Consider the following 27,262-nt stretch of genomic DNA (forward strand, 5'->3'; position numbering starts at 1 on the left):
TATCAGTTGGACTTGCTGAGGCAATCAAAGGCACTCGGGTAATGTATAAAGGGCCAGCTCTTCCAGCAGACTCTACATTTCGCCACAATGGCCTCCTGCGTATTCTTGCTGCTGGTGTTGGTCTGTTCTGCCGCTTCAGGGTATCATCATTTCAGTAAGTAAGCATTTAACTGGAAAATGACTGATCTCCACTTCTTGTCACGAAAATTTAAGCCATGTAATACAAAGTCGATTAAAGTTCGTCGTGGTAAATTCTCCAATAATATCATGTAGGGCTAAGAGGAGAAATTGTGAACAAAGAATAAGAGTGTGATCTTACAGGAATTTAGTTTTGTTATTTTTGCTTTGGTTGTTGTAATAATTTTCTCTAGAGGAAGTAAGTGTTCATAATGTGTGCACGCGATTCATCTGCAATACTCGTAAATTTGACCATATAACACCTTCTCTCCAGTTACTTTCATGGGTGCGTCTGAAGGAACGAAGAACAATACATTCACTGTCTCTTCTGTTTAGAATCATGCATACTTCTAGTCCGAATTATCTGTTATCGCGCTTTCAATTTCTTACAACTCTTCGAAACCGACGTCAAGCACTTCTTTCTATCCCTCATCACATAACGTCTTTATACTCATCTTCCTATACTGTAGAAATACCTCGCCTCTGGAATTCGTTACCTAATGACGTCAGGGACTGCCGGACTTCATCACAATTCAAAATTAAATTGGAAAATTTTGTGTCAGTTAATGTTTTTAGATATTGCTAGAAGTATTGATTTGTGTTTTTTTTTTCTTTTTTAATCTAGATTAAAATTGCAAGTTTCTTGTTTATGTTAGTTAATTAGTTAGGATACAATTAATTATGATACTTAATCCTCATTTAAAGTTTGTGTGACTGCAACCTGTGTATATTTTTGTGTGACTTTACTTTGTTCATAGTTTTCTCTCTCTCTCTCTCTCTCTCTCTCTCTCTCTCTCTCTCTCTATTTCTTGTGTAGCTTTACTTTGTATATAGTGTATTTTTTCTGTTTATTTCTATTATTGTATTTGTATTCCTAGTGTTGTGGAAGAGAAAGCCTGATGGCCTTAACTACACCAGAATAAATAAACAAATAAATAAATAAATAAATAAATAAATAAATAAATAAATAAATAAATAAATAAATAAGTGTTCTAGATACGGTCAGTTATTTTCTCAAATATTTCACGAAGCAATACATAGATAGTAACACTTATTATTCATAAAAAAGGGTGTGAAAAAAATTCAATATTCTCAAACATGGCAGTAATCATGAAAATAAAGTCCAAAGAAAATTAATATCTCCGAGATATTAGTGGGCCTACTTGTTCATCGACATCATAGGAGATACTCAATGTGATTTACATGAAAAGAAAATTCTTTATTCTCAGCGGTAAACAATAAAAATTCTAATAAACATGGGTCCTAAAATTAAATTTCGTACGATACAAAGACTTTGAAATCGGTATTGAGATCTTAGTTTATTGGGTATACAGTATCATACCGGAAAAGAGATAAAAAATGGCAAACAAGGTGTGAGTAAGAAGTAGGGCAGAAGGATACGTTACAATGAATGAAAATCACATCCAGCATTTTCTACTCATGTCTCAATATACTAATTTTAGGACCCATGTATGTTAGACTTTATTTTCTTATTTTGATGAATACTACAACCTCTCAAATTATTTGGTGCTTTTTTAACACTCTGTGTAAAATCACAACTTTAATTGTATACTGTTTTAATATTGTGTGTTATATTCATTGAATTTTCGCTTACGCTGGTAGCAGTTATGGATTCTTGGCGATGTTTTATCTAATTTGTGTCTCCAATCGTACATACTCATAGATTTGGTTAGTTATTATATTTCAAAGCACATTTAATTCTGTTTGTGTTTGAGTTATTTTATGTGATATGTTTTAATCTATTTTAGACAACTTATGAATATTAGACCTAAACTTTTGAAAACCGAAGTACAGTTCACGTGTACACGTGAGCTTTAGAGACATATTGACAAAATAAAATTCGGGCAATACAACTGGAGAGAGAATACTTTGTACATCAGAGAGACACATGTAACAGTGTGCAAGTTACTATGTGCAGTGCGTCTGTTATGAAGAATATCTTTGACTGGCAAAATATTGTACCAATCTTTCACCTAACCTAACTGTGAATGATAGTAACTGTATTTGTTTGGAAGTTGTTTACAAAATTTTGTTACGTATACTTCTATATTCTTTCAGAACTTCTTCAATGTCCTTTCTTAAATATGGTCAATATATTTATTATATACGGTAATCCAGAAGAGGTGTCCCTATTTATATTACATCTGGTTTTTGAAGGCAGTGGTAGAGCAGTGCGTACAGATGAAGGTTCTGGGTTCGGTTCCCGTTGGCATTCGTGAATTCGATGCTGAAAGGCGGTTCATCCTGCTTCAGCCTATGCTAGACGAGTAGCCTGATAAGCCCGAAGTCTCAAACTTTTCTTGCATCATTACTATTAGGGGCTACACCGCTACTACTATTACTACTATCGCTGTTAATTTCATATAAAGTCCACGCCTGTGGAGTAACGGTTAGCGCGTCTAGCCGCGAAACCAGGTGGCCCGGGTTCGATTCCCGGTCGGGGTAAGTTACCTGAATGAGGTTTTTTCCGGGGTTTTCCCTCAACCCAATATGAGTAAATGCTGGGTAACTTTCGGTGCTGGACCCCGGACTCATTTCACCGGCATTATCACCTTCATCTCATTCAGACGCTAAATAACCTAAGATGTTGATAAAGCGTCGTAAAATAACCTACCAAATAAATAATTTCATATAAAGCGATACAATGATGATGGTGATGGATATATTTGCATGTTTATGCCTCATCGAAAGATTCGATATATAATATTCACAATAACTACTCCACTTTAAGAAATGGAGAAATGTAATACATTGTTCATTGCTTAGACATATCAATAGCATTACACCAGCTGTAATTTAGTGACTAGAGTGCTGGACTTACAATCCTGTGGACCCGGGTTCGATCCCCGACGTACCTCCGATTTATAACTTGCTTTGGGCAAGCCCATGATCCATGTAACTCCGGTTCCTCCGTGGCATCCCAACAAATCCCTATCATCCTCATCTCATCGCGGGTATAGCGTAGACCAGCCTCCTATGGCGCACCCTGGGCAACCACTCTATCGGTAAACAAGTCTACACAACTGGCTGCTTCATATGGGTGAATGACGAACAGTCAAGTACTCGCCGTTAGTTTCAAAATAGTACATTATGCAACGAGCCTATAATGGTAGTAATTAAGACGCGAGTATGTTTATGAAACGAGCGCAAGCGAGTTTCATAATTTTCATACGAGCGTCTTAATTACCATTATAGGCAAGTTTCATATGATTTTTTATGCTCGACCATATTTCTAACTTGAAATTATTCATAAGTATTTATGTTATTCTAATCTGACTGGGGAGCGGAAGTGACCTTTTGCAATATCTCGTAAATTGTGAGATGTGCGCAGACGCGAAAGTATTGATTTTTTTCCGAGAAACCAATTTCATTGACCTTGATATAATCTAGAGAGTAAAATGAACAGTAATCTTGATATAATGTTGAAATTGATTTAGACATTGAAAAACGAGATGACAAATTGAATTTATTTGAATATTATTTACAATTAACGCTAATTATTATAGTAACAGAACATAACCTTCTGCGACAGTATTGGATTTCCAGCCTCCGTGACGTTTCGCTAGTTGTCTTTCGATTGCATATCCGAGATATACTTGTGCTTTCATATTGCTACAATGGTGTTTTCTGATTGGTGAACTTTAATGAATAGGTCCATTAAAGGGCTGCTACCAGGTGTATAATTACTACATTTCGGAATGGTCGAGCATAAAATACATTACACCAGCGTTAACGTATCTGCAGAAAGCGATATAATGCAGTACAATTCCACTAATGTATAATATCGTCACAGACTGCAAGAAACTCTTTCACTTAATACTAAGTTACTATAGGGTTCGAACTTGGGACCTCCCTAGTATACTCTCATTAACTATCTTGTCAAGTTATAATTTTGTGACTACTAAGTGAACTCTTATTAAATGACGTCATCGCCTTCCTATGCGCAAGTGAACGTGGGTTTGTTGCAGACGGATTTAAGTGAATTCCATAAATGTAATAATTTCTTAAGAAATGTTTCCATGACGACTGAAAGAATGAAATCCAAATTCTATGCAGCTTAGAATGGCCCAATATTCTTCACACGTCGCACTCTCGGGTTCCAATGTTAATTGTAGCGAAATATGAAGTATCTGTACTTGAAAATAGAGATCATTCATTTAAGCCTTGCAGAGAGTTTTATCTCCCGCCTCACCGAAGCATATGATTAGTCTCTCACGCACATTTCATCAGAATATTGGAACGTGACGACAATGCAATAAGATACTTCAACGGCCGATGATTCGTCCCAACAGACGCGCGCTATCTGATAGATTGACCTCGTGGCTGGTTATGCGTATTTACTTCTAAGTATTACAAGAATTAATAACTTGATAATTTAAAGTTATTTCTGAACTTATTAGCACATTTTATCGCTAATGCATTAAGAGAAATGTGGTTATAATCTTCTATTTATCGAGTTTTGGGAGGTCAAGTCTTGGCCGATATTCCGCATACTTCATATTATAGCAAGTGGCTTCTCTCATCACTAGACTTCGGATTCTTAGGGTATACAAATTTTAGATGCCTAATACAGGCTCAATAAAAGTATGAAATAAGCACTAAAATTACAAATAGGCACTAAAAATCATACCAAAGACGACTTTTCATCACACCTTATAGTACCTAAAATTGTCTGTTTAGTCAACTGTCAGAAGACAGGTCTGAAGACATGACACCGCTTATGAGGCAACTAGGCCAGGAGATAATGGGTAGGGTGACAATTTCCTTCCCCTCCATTGCATACATCACCAACTAGTTACATATTACACTAATAAGAGTTCAGATGTATACAGACAATATATTGTTCTTCCTCTGCAACATATCGTCAAGTGAGATGCCTGATAACAATTAGGCTCCACTTCCCCGATAAAGCTTTCGCTGTTGTATTGAGATTGGTGGATAAGTCCATAATTCTTCTGGAGAACATTATGTAGTTTTTCGCGTACTTCTTTTTCTCCAATATCCTTCCATTGTTTTAGGTACAGTATCTTTGGTACCGTTGTGTTTCGTAAAGTACAGTAATGTATTTTAGTTTGTCCATTGCATTCACATTTCTAAGTCTGTCTCCACTGGTAAAACAAAGCACTGTGCAAGGATCGCAGAAATTTGGTTTGCGCACAACGAACATATCGACCCTCATAAATACTAACATTGTAACTTACTTTTTTACATTTTTCAGGAGATGAAAATGAAGTTTTAAAATGATCGTGTAAATTAGTGTATACAAATATGTAGAGTAACAATAAGATTTTACATACAATTGGGGAGGTTTAGAGCTATACAATAACAGTAGTGGGAAAAAAAAGAAACAATTTAAGACCATATGAATCCTCTAGATTCAAAACCCCCTAAAGACCATTTTGTTCAGAATAGAGTTATGCCCGCATATTGCTTGCTAAGAATGAATTCCAATGATTTTTGTGGTTTGAATTAAAAAAAAACACCAAATGCGAAGCAAAACGTTTGTTAAAATTCACTCTAAGGTTGAAAATTCCCTCTATTTTCCACCAGTTACTGTCAAAATCCTTTAATTTGTGAAAGTGAATATCGGGGATTTTGAATCTATAGGATTCATATTAACTAGGACAACTCAAAACCATAAAAAATTTAGTTACAATGTTAGTGCTTGGGAGGGTCGAAATATTTGGTCATAACAGAATGGTCTGAATTAGAAGCCCACTTTTCTTAACCCATTTGATCCCAAGACACTTTCAATGATTGGAATATAAATATTTCAGAATTGATATTAACCCATTTATGCCCAAATTATTTTTTATTAAAAATGGTGTTTCTTATATATTCCTACTTATTGACATATAAGAAACAAAATAAGATGATTATTGGTCCTCTCAAATCATTTACGCCGTAAATAATGCATGTTCCCATTTGGGAACAGTGGGAGTAAAGGGGTTAATGAAAAATGCACATTTTTTTTTAAATCTTGCTAAATAAGACAAAACAATTTAATCTAGAACAAAATATCTTAATTTCCTTCACTCTCCCAAAAGAACGACTAATTTTACATCAGCTCTTGGAAATAATATCAATTTAACATATTTTATATCTTGGAAAGCTTACGTTAAAACCGAATCCCTTAATTTTATGAGCAGCCACAATATTTTGGTAGGAAGTGTGTGTATAAAATGCATTACATACTAACTAATTACGTTAAAACTCTCAGTGATGTTGTTTCACTTTCCAGGCAGTGGCGCAATATATGGCCACAGCAAGCAAGACATTGAAAACCTGAATGAGACGCGCCAGGTTCACCCCCACTACGACCCGCAGAAGAACGAGAAGCCCTTACTGACAGTTGGTATAACATTTTTAATTCCTAGAATGTAAGCACGGAGTCTTCTGGCTGAGAGGAAGTCAAATACGTACAGTCTTAGGAAAAAGTTTTGTCGCAAAGATATTTTATAAGTCCCAGTGCATATGACTAGACATACAACGAGAAAAAACTAATTTTATTACCTCAACTAAACTGTTTTCGCTGTAACAAAAATCCTAATGTAAACATAAGCTCGTTGCTGTCATACCCGTGATTGGCTCCCAGTCGAAACACTCACATGACGCAGGAAAATATAGTTCGTATTTGGAAACCACAATCTTGTATTATTTGAAAATAAAAAATTGAATTCTATTTGTTAAATACGATGAAACATTTAACTTCACTCATATGTAAAACGCCATGTAAAAGAAAAGCTACTTTTATATTTTGTTATGTACTATGAACGCGGATGAATACCAACAGTAATACCGAGGTAGTCTGTTTTTGTAACAAGCTGGCGTCACTTGAGCTCCTACTTGTTCACGTAAGCACATGGTACTGAAGTATGGCTTCTGCATCCTCAACTGTCTATTGTGAAGACATAAGACTTAAAAAGAATTTAATTGCAGTAATTATAAAGTAAACTAGTGGCTTGTGCAGCAAATGCTGCTGCAAACTAAGTTCGTTAGACGTTCAAATAAAAATTTTTCAGATTTATTTTCGATGAAGAATACTTGTCTTTTTGATAGTTATTTGCTTCCATAATAATGAAACATACTCCCTCTGAATGAATTTTTTTAGGCCAAATACTTTTTCTTGAACCTATCCAACTTCAGTTTTTGAGTTTCAACGCGAAAACGCAAGTATCAATGTCAGGACGATAGCAGTAGCTATTTCAGGTCATTGTGGATTGTAGGCGAAAGTTAAAAAAATGTCAGGTTTGCTAAGCTTTCGAACAATAGCATTTTCGTATAGCTGCTGCATGTAGAACTTGAAATGTAGAGCGTAAAATCATTTTATCCTCCTAAGAGATCTTGCTGAAATAATCTGGAGACTACAAAGTTTTCTAGGCCTCTTATTTTATCAGTAAGTAATACCTTTTGATCTGTCCTTAGGAACTGTAATTTTTGCGCTCTCTCGAGCCAATACTGAAGACGATGACACATCAATATCTACACTACACAGCCATTAAGTATATGAAAAAGACCCAACCCCACTGGGTTAATAAATATAAATATATTTGATTTTTAATAACAATATTATTATCTTAAGTTTTGTAGTTATATATAGCAGTCACTCAGTAAATTATAGAAATGAAGATCTAAATTAAGATATTCTCTACATTTACTTACATAACCTCAAAACGTTTCACTTTCATGTCATCAATATAGCATCAATATTATGTACAATTGATGAAAAATAGATGCATCATGATATTAACTGTAATAATATTTCATTTCTAATGATAATGTCATCAAATCACCTCAAGTTCCGTAGATTTGAATATCCAATACACAGCTGTACTGAGAAAATTATTATACACTGCAGAATGAGTTTTTAATAACAAATTGAATTGAGTTCTAAATATGTCGGCAATCCTGCAGGTCATGGCCTTCGTGTAATAGCCTATTGTTTATTGTAGTGTGTGTTTTGTTCCGAAATTCAATCAAGTCGGCCGTGATTCGATAAAATTAGTTCTGAAAACTGGCAACAGATGGATTTTGGAAAATAGAAAAATTATGTAGGAAAATTGACATTTCACTGAAAACTACTACTTTTCCGAAAAACTTTGGGTTCCAAGCTTCAAAATGAGGGGCCATTTATTAAAATCCGTTCAGCCGTTTTCCCCGTAATTTCCATTACCAGTTCAAATTATATATATAGATGTTTTCTCAGCAAACGAATGCATAGTAGTGAGGTTAGGCCTACTTGACGAGTAACGGGAAATGTTTAACGTGAAACAGAATGTACAACGGTAGGCGGGAACACGTACTGAGAATCTACGGCGCCAAACAGCGACCAATGAAGCCTCACTTCTGTCACGTGCTATTGTTTACATTAGGATTTTTCTTACAGCGAAAAGATTATAGTACCCCTCTAGTGAAGCAGGTCACTTGTATGATCATGCGCAATGCCTCTTTTCTGAGACTTGTAAAGTATCTGTACGACAAAACTTTTTCCTAAGACTGTACGTCTTGACACAGAGATGAAGTTCAAATGACAACATTCGAACAAGAAGCCAGGTTTCAACAAGGATTTCTTGCTTCACACAAACTGGTCGAATATTACTAAAATCTCGCTTGCTGCATAGAACGCGATAAAAATATTTAATATGTAAGAAATGGCAAATATGTTTGCAGTATGAAAACTTGTTGAAAATAAAATACTCATCGGAAAGAACTGCTACGTGGGACCAGTGGCTTTCCTTCTAGATAGACGCAGTAAGAATTGTTTTCGTCTAAAAATCAATCTTCCTAGGGCGGGATCTAACCCTCGATATACAGTGCGATCCAAAATCCCTCCGCAGCTCCATTAGTTATAGTAATCCCGTAGAAAGCTGGCGCGTAATCCTGTAGAAAGTTGGCACTCCCCCATTCATTCCGGTTTGACAACCTCACATCTCCAGTTCATCATATGCTTATGTGTGTGTATTTATTTACACTGCAAGTGGGCAAGCACCCGGTGGCAGTGGTATATACAATATTAACAATACACAGTTAAAATGATAAGCTATACACAATAAAATTTACAATACATAATACAATTTACAACACATATACAATTTTATACACAATACAATAAGAATACACAATACAATTTAACACAATAATAATAAAACATAAAATAAAACACCTAATTTTACAATACAACCTACATAATTATGTATAGGTCCTACATAAGTTTCAATAGTCTTTCACTTTACTCTCATCTCATTCCCTGTAGTGGCACTATGACGCATTTCACTGACACTTTAGCACACATTTCACTGACACTATAGAACACATTTCACTGACACTATAGAACACATTTCATTGACGCTATAAATTATCACTGATCGGAACTCTTCACTGCACTGTAAAACCATAAGTTCACTGACTCACCTCGCTTCACTGATACAACAGTTCAAATAAGTCTAATAATTGCATTCTTATGCATACTTATAAACAGAACTACATTTAAACTAAATATTTCTAGTCTAAGGCCCTCTTACACGCTATTTTTTAAATAATTTACAATTCAAACCAAGGAAGTAAACTCGTCAGGCTAGATAAATATATGTCACCTTAAAAAATTAAATGTTGAATGTCACCTTAATTTTAATTTTCACTTTATACACAACTCTTTAAATTATTCTTGAATCTCCTTAAGGAAGGACAGCCCTCAAAGACCGCTGCAGGTAGGTCATTCCAATCATTTATAGTTCTATTTAAAAATGAGAATTTACCTACATCCGTTTTCTGTTTCCTACATTTGATTTTAAAATCATGATCGTTCCTACCATAGTACGTTGGCTTTTCTAACCGAGCCGTTATGTCTACCCATGCTTTCTGACCTAGATGTGCTCTATACAATGATGTTCTGCTTAGCGGCCAGTGCTGCCACTTAAATTCTCTGCCTAGTGGATTCACGGCTACACCGTGGCTACACAAGCACTGCGGAGAAACTTTTCGCTGGCATTATCTTACTCGCCAGTACAACTCTCCCTTTCCTTGGTTCTCCGTGGTTTCCCGCTAAAAATGTCAGGATGAGACCTAAAAGAAATGGACCGCGGATCTATTATGTTTCTTAATTTTTTTTTTCCTTTTCATTTCTTGAAAAATTGTTCTTAATTTTCGTCGTTCACTTTCTCCGATAGACTCTCATTTCTTTGGGAATTGGAATTGGCTTCGCTATATTGCATCTGCAGCCAATTTTGTTGTCTACCGAGCAGCTAAGCCCTTGCGTGTGCTCTCAATGCGAATGTCAATTTAAAATGTAATTGAAGGTTATAAACTTGAGCAATAATTACTGTAATGCTTAAAACGACTACTGCTCTGCGCGTGCTTGCTTGAATAACCAATATAATCAAAACTTTTTTTTGTGACGAAAATTTTAAGTTAATGGAGAATAAAGAAAGCAAATAAACTGCAAGGTTCCAGAGATAACAGCTTCAAAGCTGGGTAGCTGGTTCTACATCGCTGATCCAACTACCTATGTTTTACTTCTGGCCATGCTTCATCGTTTCAACAGACTTGCTGCGACCTGAGGTTGAACCAGAGCACCGTCGAGACGGAACTCCCGCCGGAATCCATGCGGATGCAACGCAAGTGTTACGCAGAAGTCAGAGGCCTGTTCGCAGCACCACAGACGCACTACGTGCAAGCAAGCAAGTATTGTCGGCTATCTCATACAAAGCATGGTTTAGGAACGCACCCCAAGGCACATTAGGCATTGGCACGTTATAAAGAAGTTCTTTATGGGAAGCAGGAGATAAAACAAAATTCGTTTAAAGCATTGCTTTGATTTAAATTATATTCTTTGGGTACAGTGTACAGCATTGACTAAAGCTCGGAGTAAGATTACAGGATCTTTCGTAAATAACTATCATTCGAAAAGTTGAATTTTTTTTATTTATTTTTGGCTGTGTTGTACTTCTCTGCTAGTAAGAACGATTCCTGGTGGCGTATAGGCTACTCGATTAGGTTATGCGTTTGTCCTCCAGAAGTCTCCACTTTTCTATGTAGAGATAAATGAAACCATTGCTGTGAAATTTAAAGCTTAGTGTTAATGTCAAAAACCACAAATTACGATAAATTGCAATGAACTTACACTTACACTAATTATGGCTCACAGTTCTCAACAAGTCTTCCGCCCTGAAGAATGTACAAATACAAGCGACGGACCATCTCCTCGTGCACAAGATGGAGTTCCTCCCCACTATGCACGGGATGTTCGAACCTAGCTTGACGAAGTTTTTCCTAAAAGCTGATCGGTCACGAAGGTCCAATTACTTGGCCACCACGATCTCCAGACTTAATTCCCCTGAATTTCTTTTTATAACGATTTATTAAGGATCGTGTGTTTGAAGATAAACCTAGCAAAATCCCAGAATTTATGGAAAGGATTGTACACATGATACAGATAGTTACTCCTGAAATGTTGTCTAGAGTGCAAGAGGAAATGGTCCGTCGCTTGCATTTCTGAAAATTTCGGGGCGATAGACATGTTGAGAACTGTGAGAAATAATTAGTGTAAGTGTAAGTTAATTGCAATTTACCGTAATTTGTGGTTTTTTGACACTAACCCTAAGTTTTAAATTTCATAGCGACAATTTCATTCATCTCTACGTAGTGAAGTAGAGCCTTCTGGTGGACAAACGCGTAATCAAATCGAGTGTATGGCAACGGGAAAGATTCTATATATTATTTTAATGTACCGAAGTACATATGATATTTCCATGCAGATATTCTGCGTCAACATACGATGAAAGAATAATGGAACGGAGAAAAATTCCCTCCGGAGCCGGGATTTGAACCCGGGTTTTCAGCTCTACGTGCTGATGCTTTATCCACTAAGCCACACCGGATACCCACCCCGGCGCCGGACAGAATCGTCTCAGTTTAAGTTCCAACTCTTGGGTTCCCTCTAGCGGAACTAGTCACTCATAACGAGTGCACCTCAGCACATGTGTGGACTTCAGTCCTACGTTCATAGACATCTATGACGTAGTGCAGAGGGCGGCCACTAGAGGGAACCAAAGAGTTGGAACTTAAACTGAGACGATTCTGTCCGGATCCGGGGTGTGTATCCGGTGTGGCTTAGTGGATAAAGCATCAGGACGTAGAGCTGAAAACCCGGGTTCAAATCCCGGCGCCGGAGGGAATTTTTCTCCGTTCCATTACTCTTTCATCGGGAAAGATTCTGCCCAACCCAGGACCAGACTCAAATTATTCAATACATACATCAACTGGACTCCAAAAATCAGATATCTGGGAATAACTATGGATAGAACACTAATCTGAAACCAACATGTCACTGAAATAACAGGAAAAGCCATGGGTAGATTTCTTCAATTATATCCACTATTAAAAACTCCAGCATTAAAACATAAAACTAAATTACATGTCTATAAGGCCTTAATTCGAAGTATGATAACCAGACATCGGATTCTAGGGCAAATGCCTATTTTGTTTCTTTAGGAGAAAAGTAAAAATAATTATTAATATTTGTGTTTCATGGAAATTGAAAGGTATTCAAAGAGTTTTATAGTGCCCTAAAATGCCCTAAAACGGTTATTAGAGCCTAATTTGTCAATATTCGCCTAAAAATGCCTAACTCACTGTAAAGTTTCGCATTTTACTCTTACTTTTTATAATTTATACATGCATTCACTGCGAAATTTAAGGCATTTAAAAAGTGGAAAGTTTGCTTCACACCAGCCATGAAACCATTGATAAAGGAAAGTGTTTTGAATCTCACGACACTCGCAATAGATTTCACCGAATTTAACATGTTTGGAGGCATAAATGCCGACAAAGAACCAACCTTAGTTTTGAAGCAGGCAACAATCACAACATGTGCTGCTACCGATTCAGAGATATACTATATACTATAAAAATGACTGTTTTCGGTCTGAAACCGATTAGCTGTACTGCCCTTCAGAGTGTCATAAAATCACAATTTTTGGAGAAAGAGTGTTTTTGAAATATTTATGAAAAGTCGTAAAACTGCGAATTAGTAGGGTAAACCGTTACAAAATATTTAAAAGAATGGCCCTCCTAGTGTTAACACTACCAGGAAATGCAACAATAAGTGGAACTTTGTATTTTTGCGCCTGCTTTCAAAATGATTCTCAGTGACAAAAGGCAAAGGTTAACTGTGGAGAATTTAGAAAAAATTCTGGTGGTGTACTGTGCAGATAATTATAATAAAGTCTGAGAATGGAACTGAATTTCAATAACTTAAAATGAGTAATCTTGATATCAATAATCATCATTTCATTAGTTTCAATATATTAAATTTGTGCAGCTCTGTTTATAAATATAATATAGTATTCTTTTTTAATGTTTAAACATACTTTTTTGTGCGTATTTTAGTGTATAACTAAAAATTTCAGTGAAAGAAATAAGTATGATACCTTGATGTGCCTAAAATGCCTATTTTCATTAAAATAGAGCCTAATTTTACAAATTTTGAGCTTATTTTAGGCGCCTAAAACTGCAATTTTTAGTGCCTAAAAATCCGATGTCTAATGATAACATACGCAGCACCAGCTTGGGCATATGCTAGCAAATCCGTTATGAACAAGATACAAGTTATCCAAAACAAAATACTGAGAACCATTCACGGCAGTGGATGGGGAACACGTACACGACAACTTCATGATGACCTCCAAATACAGGGTGATTTATATAGAATTGATACATTTCTTTAATTAATTGTTTCAAAACGAATTGTGCTAGCGACAACTTATTATACCTAAAATGTAGAGGAATTTTGGGAGATTATTTATCTCTATAGCGAATGTTGAAAATGTCCTCCATCCTGCATAAGGCATAACTCAACACGTCGTTCCATGTTACTGGTCACTCGTTGGATGACTCTGTTGTCAATAGCTTGAATCTCCTGTGTGATGTTGTGCTTCAGATCGTCCAATGTCTGAGGACGTGTGAAGTAAACCCTGTCTTTTAAGTAACCCCATAGAAAGAAGTCCGGCGTTGTCAAATCCGGAGATCTCGGTGGCCACAGGTTCCTGGAAATTATTCGGTTGTCAAAGAAACTTGCAATTAGTTCCGTGGATTCATTTGATGTATGGCATGTAGCGCCATCTTGCTGAAAATATCCTTGACTCAGCTCTACATAGTCCAGTTGCTCAACAAACTCCATGAAAATCAGTCGGTACTCTGCAGTGTTCACAGTTTGGTTAAAAAAAATTGGCCCCACTATTCTCTGTGCGGATATTGCGCACCAAACTCCGATTTTAACCGGGTGCATGGGTGCTTCATGGATGACATGTGGATTTTCGATGGCCCAATGGCGTGAGTTCTGTGAGTTCACATAACCGGATAAATGGAACCATGCTTCATCTGTGAACCATGTGATGGACAATATGGCAGGATTTTGCACAATGAACGTCTGAAACCAACGACAATAATTCAATCTTTTATCCTTATCTGGTTCCTGTAGCTGATGAACAACCGTAACCCTATATGGCTTTAGGCTGCCAACAATAGGAATAAAACATAAACATCTGCGCGTCCACACCTGTGGAGTAACGGTTAGCGCGTCTGGCCGCGAAACCAGGTGGCCCGGGTTCAATTCCCGGTCGGGGCAAGTTACCTGGTTGAGGTTTTTTCCGGGGTTTTCCCTCGACCCAATATGAGCAAATGCTGGGTAACTTTCGGTGTTGGACCCCGGACTCATTTCACCGGCATTATCACCTTCATATCATTCAGACGCTAAATAACCTAAGCTGGTGATAAAGGGTCGTAAAATAACCCACTAAAATAAAAAAAAAAACATCTGCGCATTTAGTGACAAGGAATCGAAACTCCAGAACATTCTGCTTAATTTGGTGCTAAAATTGGGTCATTGAATGAATTTGCAACGGAATAATTAAAGAAAGAAATGTGTCAGTTCTATATAAATCACTCTGTAGAATATCTTACCGAATATATACAAAAAATCACAAATAAACTATCACAAGCCAGCACTCAATAACAACAAACTAATAAATTCTCTTGGCAGATATGACATAAACAGAAAATACAAACATCGACGACCAAAAGAACTACTGTCATAAATTCAATCCAACAAAATGACACCCACAAGATTTATATTATACTAATCCAGAGCCACCTGTCAAGCTGAAACAAATTTATATTCCGTCGGACGCATTCGTGTCGGCTGAATTTAACTACCATAGATTACCAAAGATTATAATATATTACATAATTGAAGAGGAAGGGTTGACAACCGAAAGTCTTACCAAATAACAAGATAGACGACTTGTGGAAAGATTCTTACTAGTAGTGATGTACAATACAGCCAAAAATCGTAGAAATTAGTTAATTTACCGAGTGATCAGATACTTATGAAAGACCCTGTATTAGTAAGCCTGAAGAAGATGAAACCGCTACCTCTGTTTGCAGCTTAGAAGGATATTAGTTTAAGATTAGCTGAAGAGGTTCAATATTATTAAAAGGGGACGGTTAATGTACACAAAAACATTTATGTATTAGAACGAAATGGATGATAAAAATAACTATTGTTATAAGGAAATCCATGTTATTATTACGAAAGTGAACAATTGCAGGTCGCGGGCTATAGTCCCGGCTAAGACATGAATGCTTGTGTTATGTTTTATTCTGACGTCATGCGAACTTTACGGCACAGGAGTCCCATCTTATCTACTGTGCATGTTTACATGTTACACGACAAAAAAAATGAAAATTGTTTTCCTCTAATAGAATCAGTGGTAATAGACCAATGTTTCATTTATCTACAGTAAATATTTGCTTCTTTGTCATTGTAATATGCACACGATGTTAAGAAAATTCATATCAAGTTAACTTTTTCTACTGCTCTGTGAAACTTAGTTTTAAATGTGAAAGTTTCACTTCCCCGAGTTAGCGGTTGTTAGGCACATAACTGCAAACTATGTTAATTTCACTGCTTATTGTATTTTAATTTCGTTTCAGGTGACAGCAAGAGCCCATTTCCGCCAATCGTCAACTTCGACAGAAACATGTCAATCGTATGTATTGCCTACAAAAGTAACACAACTGTATCATATTTTAACATCGCAGTAGATCCTCGTTTAATACTTGTATTTCGAAATGCACTAAAAAGAGACTATTTTGAGTTTCCCTATTAAGTTTTATATTATTAATAAAATAATTACTAATGAAATTAACTATTTCATTATTTGTAATAAATATCTTATACATTTTTAGTGGCCAGAGAGTTTGTTTTCTATGCTAGTAACCCGGGTTCGAATCCCGACATTTCCAACAGGATTTTGTGGTGGAAAATTACAAAGTTTGGTGGTAAGGTCTCACGGAGTACTGTTATTTTCCACACTGGCATTACATGATAGCTCCATTAATCACAATTACCATGCGGCACTATGCAGATCGTCTCCCATGGTGCACACAGGGTGACGAATCGGCGGCAAAAAGATCTGAAGCTTACGTTGCAGCATTCAGTAAAATCGTACTTCATTTTTTTAACGTCGAAGGTCGTAAGTGGGCATCTATTCAGGAAAAATATCCGTTATCATTTCTGTAAAAGCTTACTCGCATCTTGTTGCTTAGCAACCTCCTAACTATCACTACTGAAAAAATAAAAGAAGTTAGAAAATCATGTAATGTATATGTATTACATTCAAGATTATTAGTAGTGGCTAGAGCAGTGAATGCTACATTTATTTTCTTGCACTGGTTACGATATTCATTAAAAGTTAAAGTTTTTGTTTTATGATTATGCTCAGATGATTCTCATCAAGCGGTGATTTATGATTATTTGAAATCACACAACCATCAACCACTTAAACTTCCTTCACAATTATAGGCAATCTCCTGCCATCTTTTTTCAGTATGTCCTACAAATTCGCACCACAGTGGTAATCAATTATTTTTAATTTTTTTATGCTCGACCATGCCGAAATGTAGTAATTATACACCTCGTTGTAGCCCTTTAATGCACATCATTAAAGTACACCTATTCATTAAAGTTCAGTTGTTCAGCCAATCAGAAATCACCATTGTAGCATTACAAAAGCGCAAGTATCGATTATTCTCGGAAATGCAATCGAAAGACAACTAGCGAAACGTCACGGAGGCTGGAAATCCAATACTGTCGCAGAAGGTTATGTTCTGTTTCTATAATAATTAGCGTTAATTGTAAATAATACTCAAATAAATGCAATTTGTCATCTCGATTTTCAATGTCCAAATCAATTTCCAGGTTATATCAAAATTAATGTTTATTTTACTCTGTAGATTATATCAAGGTCAATGACATTCGTTCCTCGGAAAAAATCAATACTTTCGCGTCTGCGCACATCTCACAATTTAGAAGGTCAGTTCCGCTCCTCAGATAACCATAACATGAATACTTATGAATAATTTCAAGTTAGAAATATGTTCGAGCATAAAAAGTCGTATGAAACTTGCCTATAATGGTAATTAAGACGCTCGTATGAAAATTATGAAACTGGCTTGTGCTTGTTTCATAAACAAACATACTCGCGTCTTAATTACTACCATTAAGGCTTGTTGCATTATGTACTATAATTACACCTTTGATAGTAATCACATGTAAATAATGAATTGAAGTATGAAATACAGAATGTTATAAAATAAGCATTTTGGCATATCTGGCAGTGTTCTTATGCATAAAAATGCTATGTTATTAGGTTAAATAATGTATACCTACATAATAATGGCCTTTATGTTAACGAAATGAGAACAACTGATACACTGAAGATCTTCAGCAGGAGAAGGGCTATACCTTCTTCTGTAGCAACGATGTGCTGGGCAAAACGTTAAAGTAAATGAAATAATAGTTGTAGAGAAATATTGTCTATGCGCATTCATTTTATAGCCTCTAACATACCAAATATCTACATTTATTCCCATAACACCTGCATATTTCATAATATTGTTTCAAGTGCCAACATATTAACTACATATTCGTAATTTCTTCCACAGTGTCTGTTCGAGTGCCTGTCAAGGGAGATGCAAGTGGTGAGAGTCAATTCGTTATTTTTACGTATTTTTAATATTAATAAATGAATTTCTAGAGCAAATTGTGAGGATTTTTAATAATGTATCTAGATATAATTCATCCGAAGTTTTGGACTAAATACTGATTTCCCATTGCTGTGATGACAGTTTCCAAACGCAGGATTAATTCTGTAGCCGGGAGGAAAAAGGTCTTAAGTAAAAATTGTATACTTTTCAGGAGAGTAGTAGAAAGATTGAAATTGTTGTCAATTATAGAGTTTTTTTAATTAAGAGTTTTTTTCCTGGTTATTATTTGTTTATGTTTCTTCTAAAATAGGTAATGTTGCTCATTTAACAATTGTCTTTATTATTTCCAAAGATAGCCACACTTAAGCCCTTTTAAGACTAGAACCCAAACTGAGTAGAAGGGACTACTTAAACATAAGACCTTTTTTATGTCATGTAAATTATGAAGAATGCTAAATGGGTCTTAAATAATTATAGGACTGTTTACCCTGGTGCTTGAAGTTTTAAAAGGAAAGGGCATCACTATGTGATAAAATGGCTAAAATACTAGTTAGACCTTTTTAATAGGGAAGCATGGAAAGTAAACATGTTATGGTTTGTAAGGAATAAAGTATTAACTAGACTTTAGTCCTTTATTCTGTGTGTACTTGATTCAAAAAGTACTTAGGACATTTGGTAAGGCTCTATAAATCCAGTCAGGAGTCTTATTTGACTTTAGCCGTTTTACCAGATTGTAGAGAATTGTTTCCGCTTTCAGAATATATAAAAATCTCATTTTCACGAAAAATTGACTTAAGACCTTTTTCCTGCCTGCCAACGAATTTACCTCACAGTCGGTTGAAAACTGTACACTTATTCCAACACAAACACCGTGACAGCCTGCAATAATTGTAGGGCTTGATGCAAGAGGGAGGTAACTCAAAAAAAAAATCATGTCTTTTGTCTATACAGACTACATAATGGCTGGTTTGGACGAACGAGGTAGATCCGCTGAAAATTGAGAGCGTCACAAGATATTGAAACATACCTCGCTTATATGTTTTACACAAGAGGGAGACAATCGTCTCTCCTGAAAAATATGGTAAATTGGAGTTACCCCCTTCTTGCACCAAACCCTTCAATTCTGTATGGATTTTCAGTTGTAACAAGACATAGTGGTGTAATTCTGTGAAGAAATATTTATAGAAATAAAGGAAAGCATCTGAGACACCAAGAAGAATAGTTGTTTTCCACGATACGAGTGTTAAAAACGGCATTTTATTGTATGACTAGGGATGTTCAAAAAACGAGGCCGTAAGTCGAGTGGTGCAAGACCAGTGAACAAAATAAAATCATTTTAGCTTGTGTATCGTACACTGATTTTAGACAAGTTTTCGTTCTGGTGTAGATACAAATTTTATTTCGAAAACTACGCTCATTGCAATAATGAAACTTGAACATACATTACAACCAAGCGGTGTTACAGCTAGTAGAATATTGGACTGCAGGTTGAGAGGTTTCCAGTTCAAACCCTGATATTTTATAATTAAATTTAATTCTTAATTCTTTTTCAAATAGTTACCAATAAAATAGTTGAAGCAATTTATTCAATCTATGTACACTTCTTAATCAAAAAGTCATTTTTAAAAGTAGGCCTGATTTTTTTTTACCGCTTCTTTGATCAGTTGCGATTCCTGCGCTGTGAGATCTGGTGGAAAACAATTGACAATCGGCGCAAACAGTGGAAAGTCCGTGTTATATATATATATATATATATATATATATATATATATATATTTCTAAATTATAGACATCAGCTCAAAGAATTTGAGTGACCACAAGGGTCCTGAATACAATAAATATGTTCAGTGTAATGTGATGTGATACATTAAAGAAAAAAGAAAGTTAATTGTTGAAGGCAAATATAAGTTGATTAACTGAAATAGAGATGATGATGTAATATTTGAAGAGAATCCTTGATAATATTTATAAGGACAGACATTACATAATCAAAAGGAATGTGAAGTTCCTTAAGATAATTCCATGTGAATTTTGTAATTGAACCTCTATTGCCAAACAGCAAACCAATGACAGACCATTGTTTAAGAGGGACGTTGTACTTTTGAGAAAGATAAGGCAGATTTTCGCACGCTACCAAATGACAGGCAATTTTTTAACATATTTATTTAGCGTTAAGAGACCTACTTTAGGGATGACTGTCTACAACATATTTTCCACTAAATCTACAACGTCTAAGGACTGGAATTCTTATGCAAGCAGTTTGTTTAGTTTTTTTTCCTCCTTCGCACGTCTTATCGAGCTCTATAAGTAATAAGTTTTCAAAATGTGGTCTAACTGTGAATATGCAGCTATTACGACTGGTTCAAATCCTGCATAAAACATTAATGTTTGACACCAATTTATCGGTCTCTGCAATCTGTAAATGAATGTTTGTTTTCATAGGACTTCATTTCAAAGCTATGAAAAATAGAGAGACCACAGCTGTGTAGTAACGGTTAGCATGGGTGACCGTGCAACGAGCAGGCCCGGGTCAAATTCTGCCTGGGACAAGTTACCTGGTTCAGGTTTTTTCAGGGGTTTTCCCTCAACCCATTAAGAGCAAATGCTGGGTAATTTTCGCCACTGGACTCTGGACTCATTTCGCTGGCATTATCACCTTCATCTCATTCAGACGCTAGATAACCATAGCTGTTGATAAATCGTTGTAAAATAACCAACTAAAAAAAGTAGGGTTTTTTTTAGGGTGCTGTGTGACATTGTTTCAGGTTATTGAGTCAGTTTCGACATAAATTCTTGTTACTTTTCAGAGCAATGAATATGGCAACATCATCATGGATAAGGCCCTGAGCATAACTTTCAATAACGGGAGAAGCCTAGGGCTCACGCAGGGCATCGTGGAGGACTGCGTCCACAGGGCCAACTCTGCAGGTCAGATCCTGATAGTAACGAATGCATTCAAAGTACTAAAGTTGGGTATACGCACGAACAAATTCAAATCGCATACATTAACTATGGAACAACTTTTTTCACTGCTTTGTATAAACGAATATATTCAACTTGAACTGCGTAGAGTTTCACAAGCTTCTAGATTCCTAGAACCTTAACTACAAACTCGTTCCATTGAGACGCTTTCTTCGTATTTCAATTGTACATTTGTAAACATGACGAACAAAAATTAGAAATTAAAACTGAATTTTTGTAATACACATAGTGTATCGAAAACTCGGATATCTATTACATACTTAAGTTATTTTTATCAATTATATTAGCCTGTACTGCCTTCGATGTAAAACTTGTTTTATATTAAATTTCACCGTGTTTTTTTTATTTAACTCCCAATATACTCAGTCAAATCAAGAGAGCAGTATATTATGATAATAAATTATTCAAATCATTTTAATTTTGTTTTTTAAAAGTGCAGAAATATGACCTGAACAAATATAACATTGTAAAATTCCTTTACAAAACGAAAAGTTACATTTGTTGGGATCAAATTTCTGCACATTTAAAGGGCAAAATTAAAATCCTTTCAATCATGTATTATCATAATACACTGCTTCCTTAAACTGACTGAGTATACTGGGAATTAAATCAATGGATTTCCAAATACTGTATGAAATGTTTAGTATAAAATAATTTTTAACCCGGAAAGGATGCAAAACGAGCTAAATTGCATTTAGATATTTTGTTTCATATAACCTCCTAAAATTAATAACATAGCTTACGGTTTACTGTGTATATTTATTGTTTTCCACAAAGCAAACAGCTGTACGCAAAGTATATAAAAAGTTATACATTTCCAAAGTGAAACATAAACGTTTCAAATCACTGCTCCGGAAACATTTGCTACCTGGCCGACATTAGCTGTGCTGTACAACCTCTGCAAAGAATAGCTGACGACCACATTAATTTCCTGTAAATCATTACCTTGAAAGCGGAATGACGAGGTCGGTCCTTGACGAACAACGACCACAACTGTCTTTCTTTCACTCGCCATAACACGTGTTGTAATTCCTAACTTTTCATAAGGACTAAATTGCAGATCTGAGTCGCTTCCAATTGAAGATGCTTTTCTTCTGGTTAAATTGTTTAAGCAAAGCCTGTTTCATTTTATTGCAATTGTTTCATGGCGCTTACTACCAATTAATCATGTTTCTCCCGATTTGACAATAAGCAAGCACACGGTGGGGCTCCCATTAATATGCATGTACACGACACCACATTCATAATTAACTAATGTTCGTACTTGTGGCCTTGAAGGTTCAGGCAATGTTTGAGTTATTATTATTATTATTATTATTATTATTATTATTATTAGTATTATCATCATTATCATTATTATCATCATTCTTGGCATGGCCATTACAGATGCTATAAGTCTTGTTAGCTCTTTGCAGATAAATCCAACCGTAGTTCCAAGACAGCATGTGTTCTCCAATTTGTAGTTAGAATAGTAATATTATTTTTGAAATGATCATATCTCCTTCGAAGTCTGTCTAAAGTCTTCATCCTATTTATCTGCATTTACTCCAAATACCTCGTCAAATATCACATCCAAACATACCTGTACTCACAATTCAATTGTACAGACCACAATTATACAGAACTTTCATTTTAAAACTTCCCAGTCTAAATAACTAATTATTTAAATTGAATTCAATTTAAACAAAAACACGTCAATTTAGATATTAAGGGGGAAGTCTGAAATCAGGCTTAATTACATTTTAGATTTCACCCCCATCTCCTGCCACCCCCACTTCGAAATTTCAAATAGCACCCCTATATTATTATAAGCTACTTAAATGTGAAAGAGTATTCAATTCTTTATATACCGCATCTTTTGTTTTTTGTCGTCGCCTGGCAACCTGGATTGTTGTTATTGTTGATTAGAGCTGAATATAATAAAGCTACAAAAACTTATTGAGCATTTCATGTAATAGTTGTGTTTGTGTATTAAATTATTTTAAAATGGTGTATACCTTCAAGAGAGAACAGAAATCATCCTTATTGATTAAATTTAGAAAATTACACAAAATAATCTGTGTTTTCATCCTACAATCAACAGATAATAACAAAAATACAGGTTGCTAGGCGACAATGGAAAACAAATGAATGAGGTGTATAAACAATTGAATGATCTTTTATATTTAAGTGAAGTTACTTTGCAATGCCTATTTAGTCCTCCTTCATCCACTACAATAGCTTGGCCTGAAATGTTACGATATCATGGGTTCGGATCCTTGTGTTGCACGTTCAGGTTCATCTCTGCTAACGTTTGTTTGTTCCTTACAGGACCAGCAACATCTCGCGACAAAGGCTACCTCTGCAATATGGCTGCAGTGGAGTACGAACAGTGTATCCTGGAGTGGGTTGACCTAGTAAGTGACTCCAAAACAAAGAATGACTCGCAGGGATATGGACAAAATAAAAACTGTAAAATGGAAACTGTTGATGTTTAATGTTTGAATTCTGTAACTCCCCTCCTAAAGAATAGACATTTTACAAGTTGTGGTAAATTCAGTATGTTTGATAAAGTATTAAAATAATATTATGTTCTTGTTTCAGCTTTGTCCAGCATACAACCAAATCAAAGGTAAGGAAATCCTCTTTAGAGGACTTATTTTTAATTTTTGTACTTTATTAATTAATTTTTATCATAACAAAATTCATTTTCATGGTGATTTTGTTTCTATGTAGTTTTAAAGCAATCAAAATATTATAAGAAAACCAGACGAGAGGAACTAATGATAACTCACTAAATCTCAAACAGCGGGCCTAATCATATCTTTCTTAATAGTTATTTATGCAACAAGTGAATAATCTTGATGATTTTGGCATGAGTGTCATAATAAGATTATTCACGAGTTGGATAGAACATTTTATGGCATCTTAGCGTTATAAATTGTAGGAAATAAATTATGAAATAATTCGGCATCCACAGCTGACAGTCTTCATATGTTCGTATCGTAGTGGCGCGTAGTATTGGCACTGAATGAAGAGAAATGGATGACCTTGCAAGTATTACAAATCTTAGTTATAGGTTAGGTATCAAATTTTATGTCATAATTGTTTCTTTATTTTGTTAATATAGGTTCTCTGAACCAACAAGAAAAGTGGACATTTTAAAATATCTAGAACGAAGTTCTAGAAGTAGAGACTAGACAACGAAGTTGTCACAATGCCTTCAAACGAAAGTTAGATTTAATTTATATACAGAATATTAAATTTTATTTTCAACTCTACCGTGACGCAAGACATTCATTTAGGGCGACACTATAATGGAATTTCCAAGTTCCATATTTTTAAGGGTTCAAAATAGTGAAATCAATAACTACCATACCTATGAAGCTAGGTTACCAAATTTTTATCACTGGTATACCTTGTTAATAACGATAAATGTACAAAATTTCATCCGTCTATGATAAGTGGTTTGCATTTTATAATATTTTATTAAAATATTAGTAAATTATTGAATCCCTTTATATAAAAAGTCCTTGCGCCACAATTTACTTTATTCTTAAATGATATTCATTTATATGATTCCTTATATACAGTACATGGGATCAAAACTTGCTACAGGGTTTTGCCGTAAACTTAAGCAGTATATTACTGTATTTTTATTAAAAAAGAATAAAAAATATTTTAATAATTATCAAAGATTCCTAGTAATTTATTGATTCACTGTACAGAAAAAAAATCAATAGTAATGTTTGTTCCATTGTAGGGGAGAGTCGGGTAGTATCGGACATCGGGTAATATCGGACAGTGAGTTTCTTTCATCTACCACACGATGATAGTACCTGATTGACATGGTTACGTTTCTGTGATGTCGCATAGAGAAACGTAACCATGTGATTCAGGTACTACCATATGGTGGTAGATGAAAGAAACGCACTGTCCGATACTACCCGATGTCCGATACTACCCGACTCTCCCCTATATAAAGAATCATATAAGTGAATAGCAGTTAAAAATAATGCACATTGTGGCGCAAGGGATTTCTTATATTTTATTATAAGATTATTTTTCGACGCTTTATCAACATCTAGGTTATTTAGCGTCTGAATGAAATGAAGGTGATAATGCCGGTGAAATGAGTCCGGGGTCCAGCACCGAAAGTTACCCAGCATTTGCTCGTATTGGGTTGAGGGAAAACCCCGGAATAAACCTCAACCAGGTAACTTTCCCCGACCGGGATTCGAACCCGGGCCACCTGGTTTCGCTGCCAGACGCGCTGACTGTTACTCCACAGGTGTGGACGATTTCTTATATAAAATGATACAATATTTTATTAACACATTAATAAAATGCAAACCACTTATTATAGAGGGATGAAATTGTGTACAGGTGTTATTGTTAAGCAGATACACTAGTGATAAACGTTTTGTGAATTTAGCTTTAAAAGCATGAAAGTTAGTAATTTCACTGTTCCCTTAAGTGAAAATCACTTCTCAAAATATAAATTAGTATCACATAGCATTTTATATCCATATTATAACATAAAATATGCACGCATGTATAAAATAAAAGAAGTCAGAAAAAGAGTTAAAATTATCTCCATGTTGTCATCGTAAATGTGGAATTTGTGTATTGCTAGGCAACAGTGATGCTCTTGTTACATAATTTCTGTCTTTTTTGTTATCAGCGGAGATATGCGACAGCTACAGAGAGAAGCTGAAAAGAAGATATATCATGAAATGAAGGCTTCAGCCATTTCCATCAATTAAATGTGTAACAGTATATACGTTAGCAGTATAGTCAGTTAAGAAAATGTGGGAGCGAATGAGATATGAGTTCTTTTGTACATTGAATATGGAATAATAACTATTTATTTTATTACCTAATACATATTATACCAGTTTGTGTGAAAAATGTTGTTATTACCCTGTCCATGTAAATCAGATATAAAGACAAAATAATAAACTGAAATTATACCATTTAATAACATTTCAGAAGAGCATTTTCTACATGACCATGGAGTTGTTACAAGAATTTTCTATAGCATTATAAAGGTGGAAAATTGTTACAAAACTGTCAAATCCGGAAGATGTCGCAAATGTTATGCTCTTTTACAAAATAAATGACATGTTGCTTCGAAGGCGATATCGCACTCCCAGTAAAACAGTGATGTAACTCGAAAATTGTGTTTTGTAAAAATACCTTGATAAGTAGGTACCAAAACCTTTGATAATCTCTTATTTTATTATATAATTTCATACCTCCAACTAGTAAAACAACGTTGAAAATAATGTAGGAAAGTATTGTGTGATTTTCGACATAAAACAATATTTTACTGAGAGTGCGAATACAGTGTGTTTTTTAAATCAACTTTCAATTATATATATAAACAACTAGTGTCTATCTGTCCCAACCTCTTCCTCGAAAACGGGCCGTCATAGAGAAAAACTGTAGACCGAAAACGATCCATCTTGAGATACTTCTTCCTTTTCCTGCCCGTTGTTAGCTATGGACCATCACCATCGAAAGGTATAAATGGAAAAAATGTGCAATTCATATTCTTTCGTTGCCGAAAAAGAACAAGGCCTGCTGCTGTACGACGTCAACATAATTCTGTATAGCAGGAGGCCGTGGATAGAAATGCGACTTTGCTTCCAAACGCTCTTCGTATTACGCATCTTATGTTCATTTGTTTGTTTGTAACTGTCGTACATTAACTGGTACATCATCTACTGAATAATGACACTCTTATTGAGCCGCCTGTTTTGGAGATGACGTACGCACCTCCCATGAAGTGGTCCGTGGTACAATTCCCGGAGTGGACAATTGAATGGATTTATCTTTCGTCAAAGGGGCTGGTGTTCGTTCCTCTGCAGGTCCTATCGCAAGAGTTGGCCCTCTGGCCACACGACAACAAAGGTTCGCAAAGCATCTGTCTTGTTCGGTCCGTGGGAAGTGGTAAAACATGACATAGAAGTGAGAAAGGACTATCGGAGTCAATTGCGAGCCTATTTCTAGGTGCTTAGTATGGAAACAGAATCGATCACATAGTTTTACAGGG

General features: G+C 35.4%; 1 protein-coding gene across 1 annotated transcript; it reads left to right on the plus strand.

Moving 5' to 3' along the window:
- LOC138696977 (uncharacterized) lies at positions 1-26,341 on the plus strand. Its single transcript, XM_069822525.1, has 9 exons — positions 1-154; positions 6,440-6,549; positions 10,739-10,874; positions 16,189-16,244; positions 18,202-18,237; positions 21,051-21,171; positions 23,536-23,621; positions 23,809-23,836; positions 25,889-26,341. The coding sequence occupies exons 1-9, from the start codon at positions 88-90 to the stop codon at positions 25,942-25,944; spliced, it is 696 nt and encodes a 231-aa protein (XP_069678626.1). The 5' UTR covers positions 1-87; the 3' UTR covers positions 25,945-26,341.
- The last annotated feature ends 921 nt before the right edge of the window (positions 26,342-27,262 follow it).

Source organism: Periplaneta americana, chromosome 3, assembly GCF_040183065.1.
Source record: "Periplaneta americana isolate PAMFEO1 chromosome 3, P.americana_PAMFEO1_priV1, whole genome shotgun sequence".
NCBI classification, from domain to species: Eukaryota; Metazoa; Arthropoda; class Insecta; order Blattodea; family Blattidae; genus Periplaneta; species Periplaneta americana.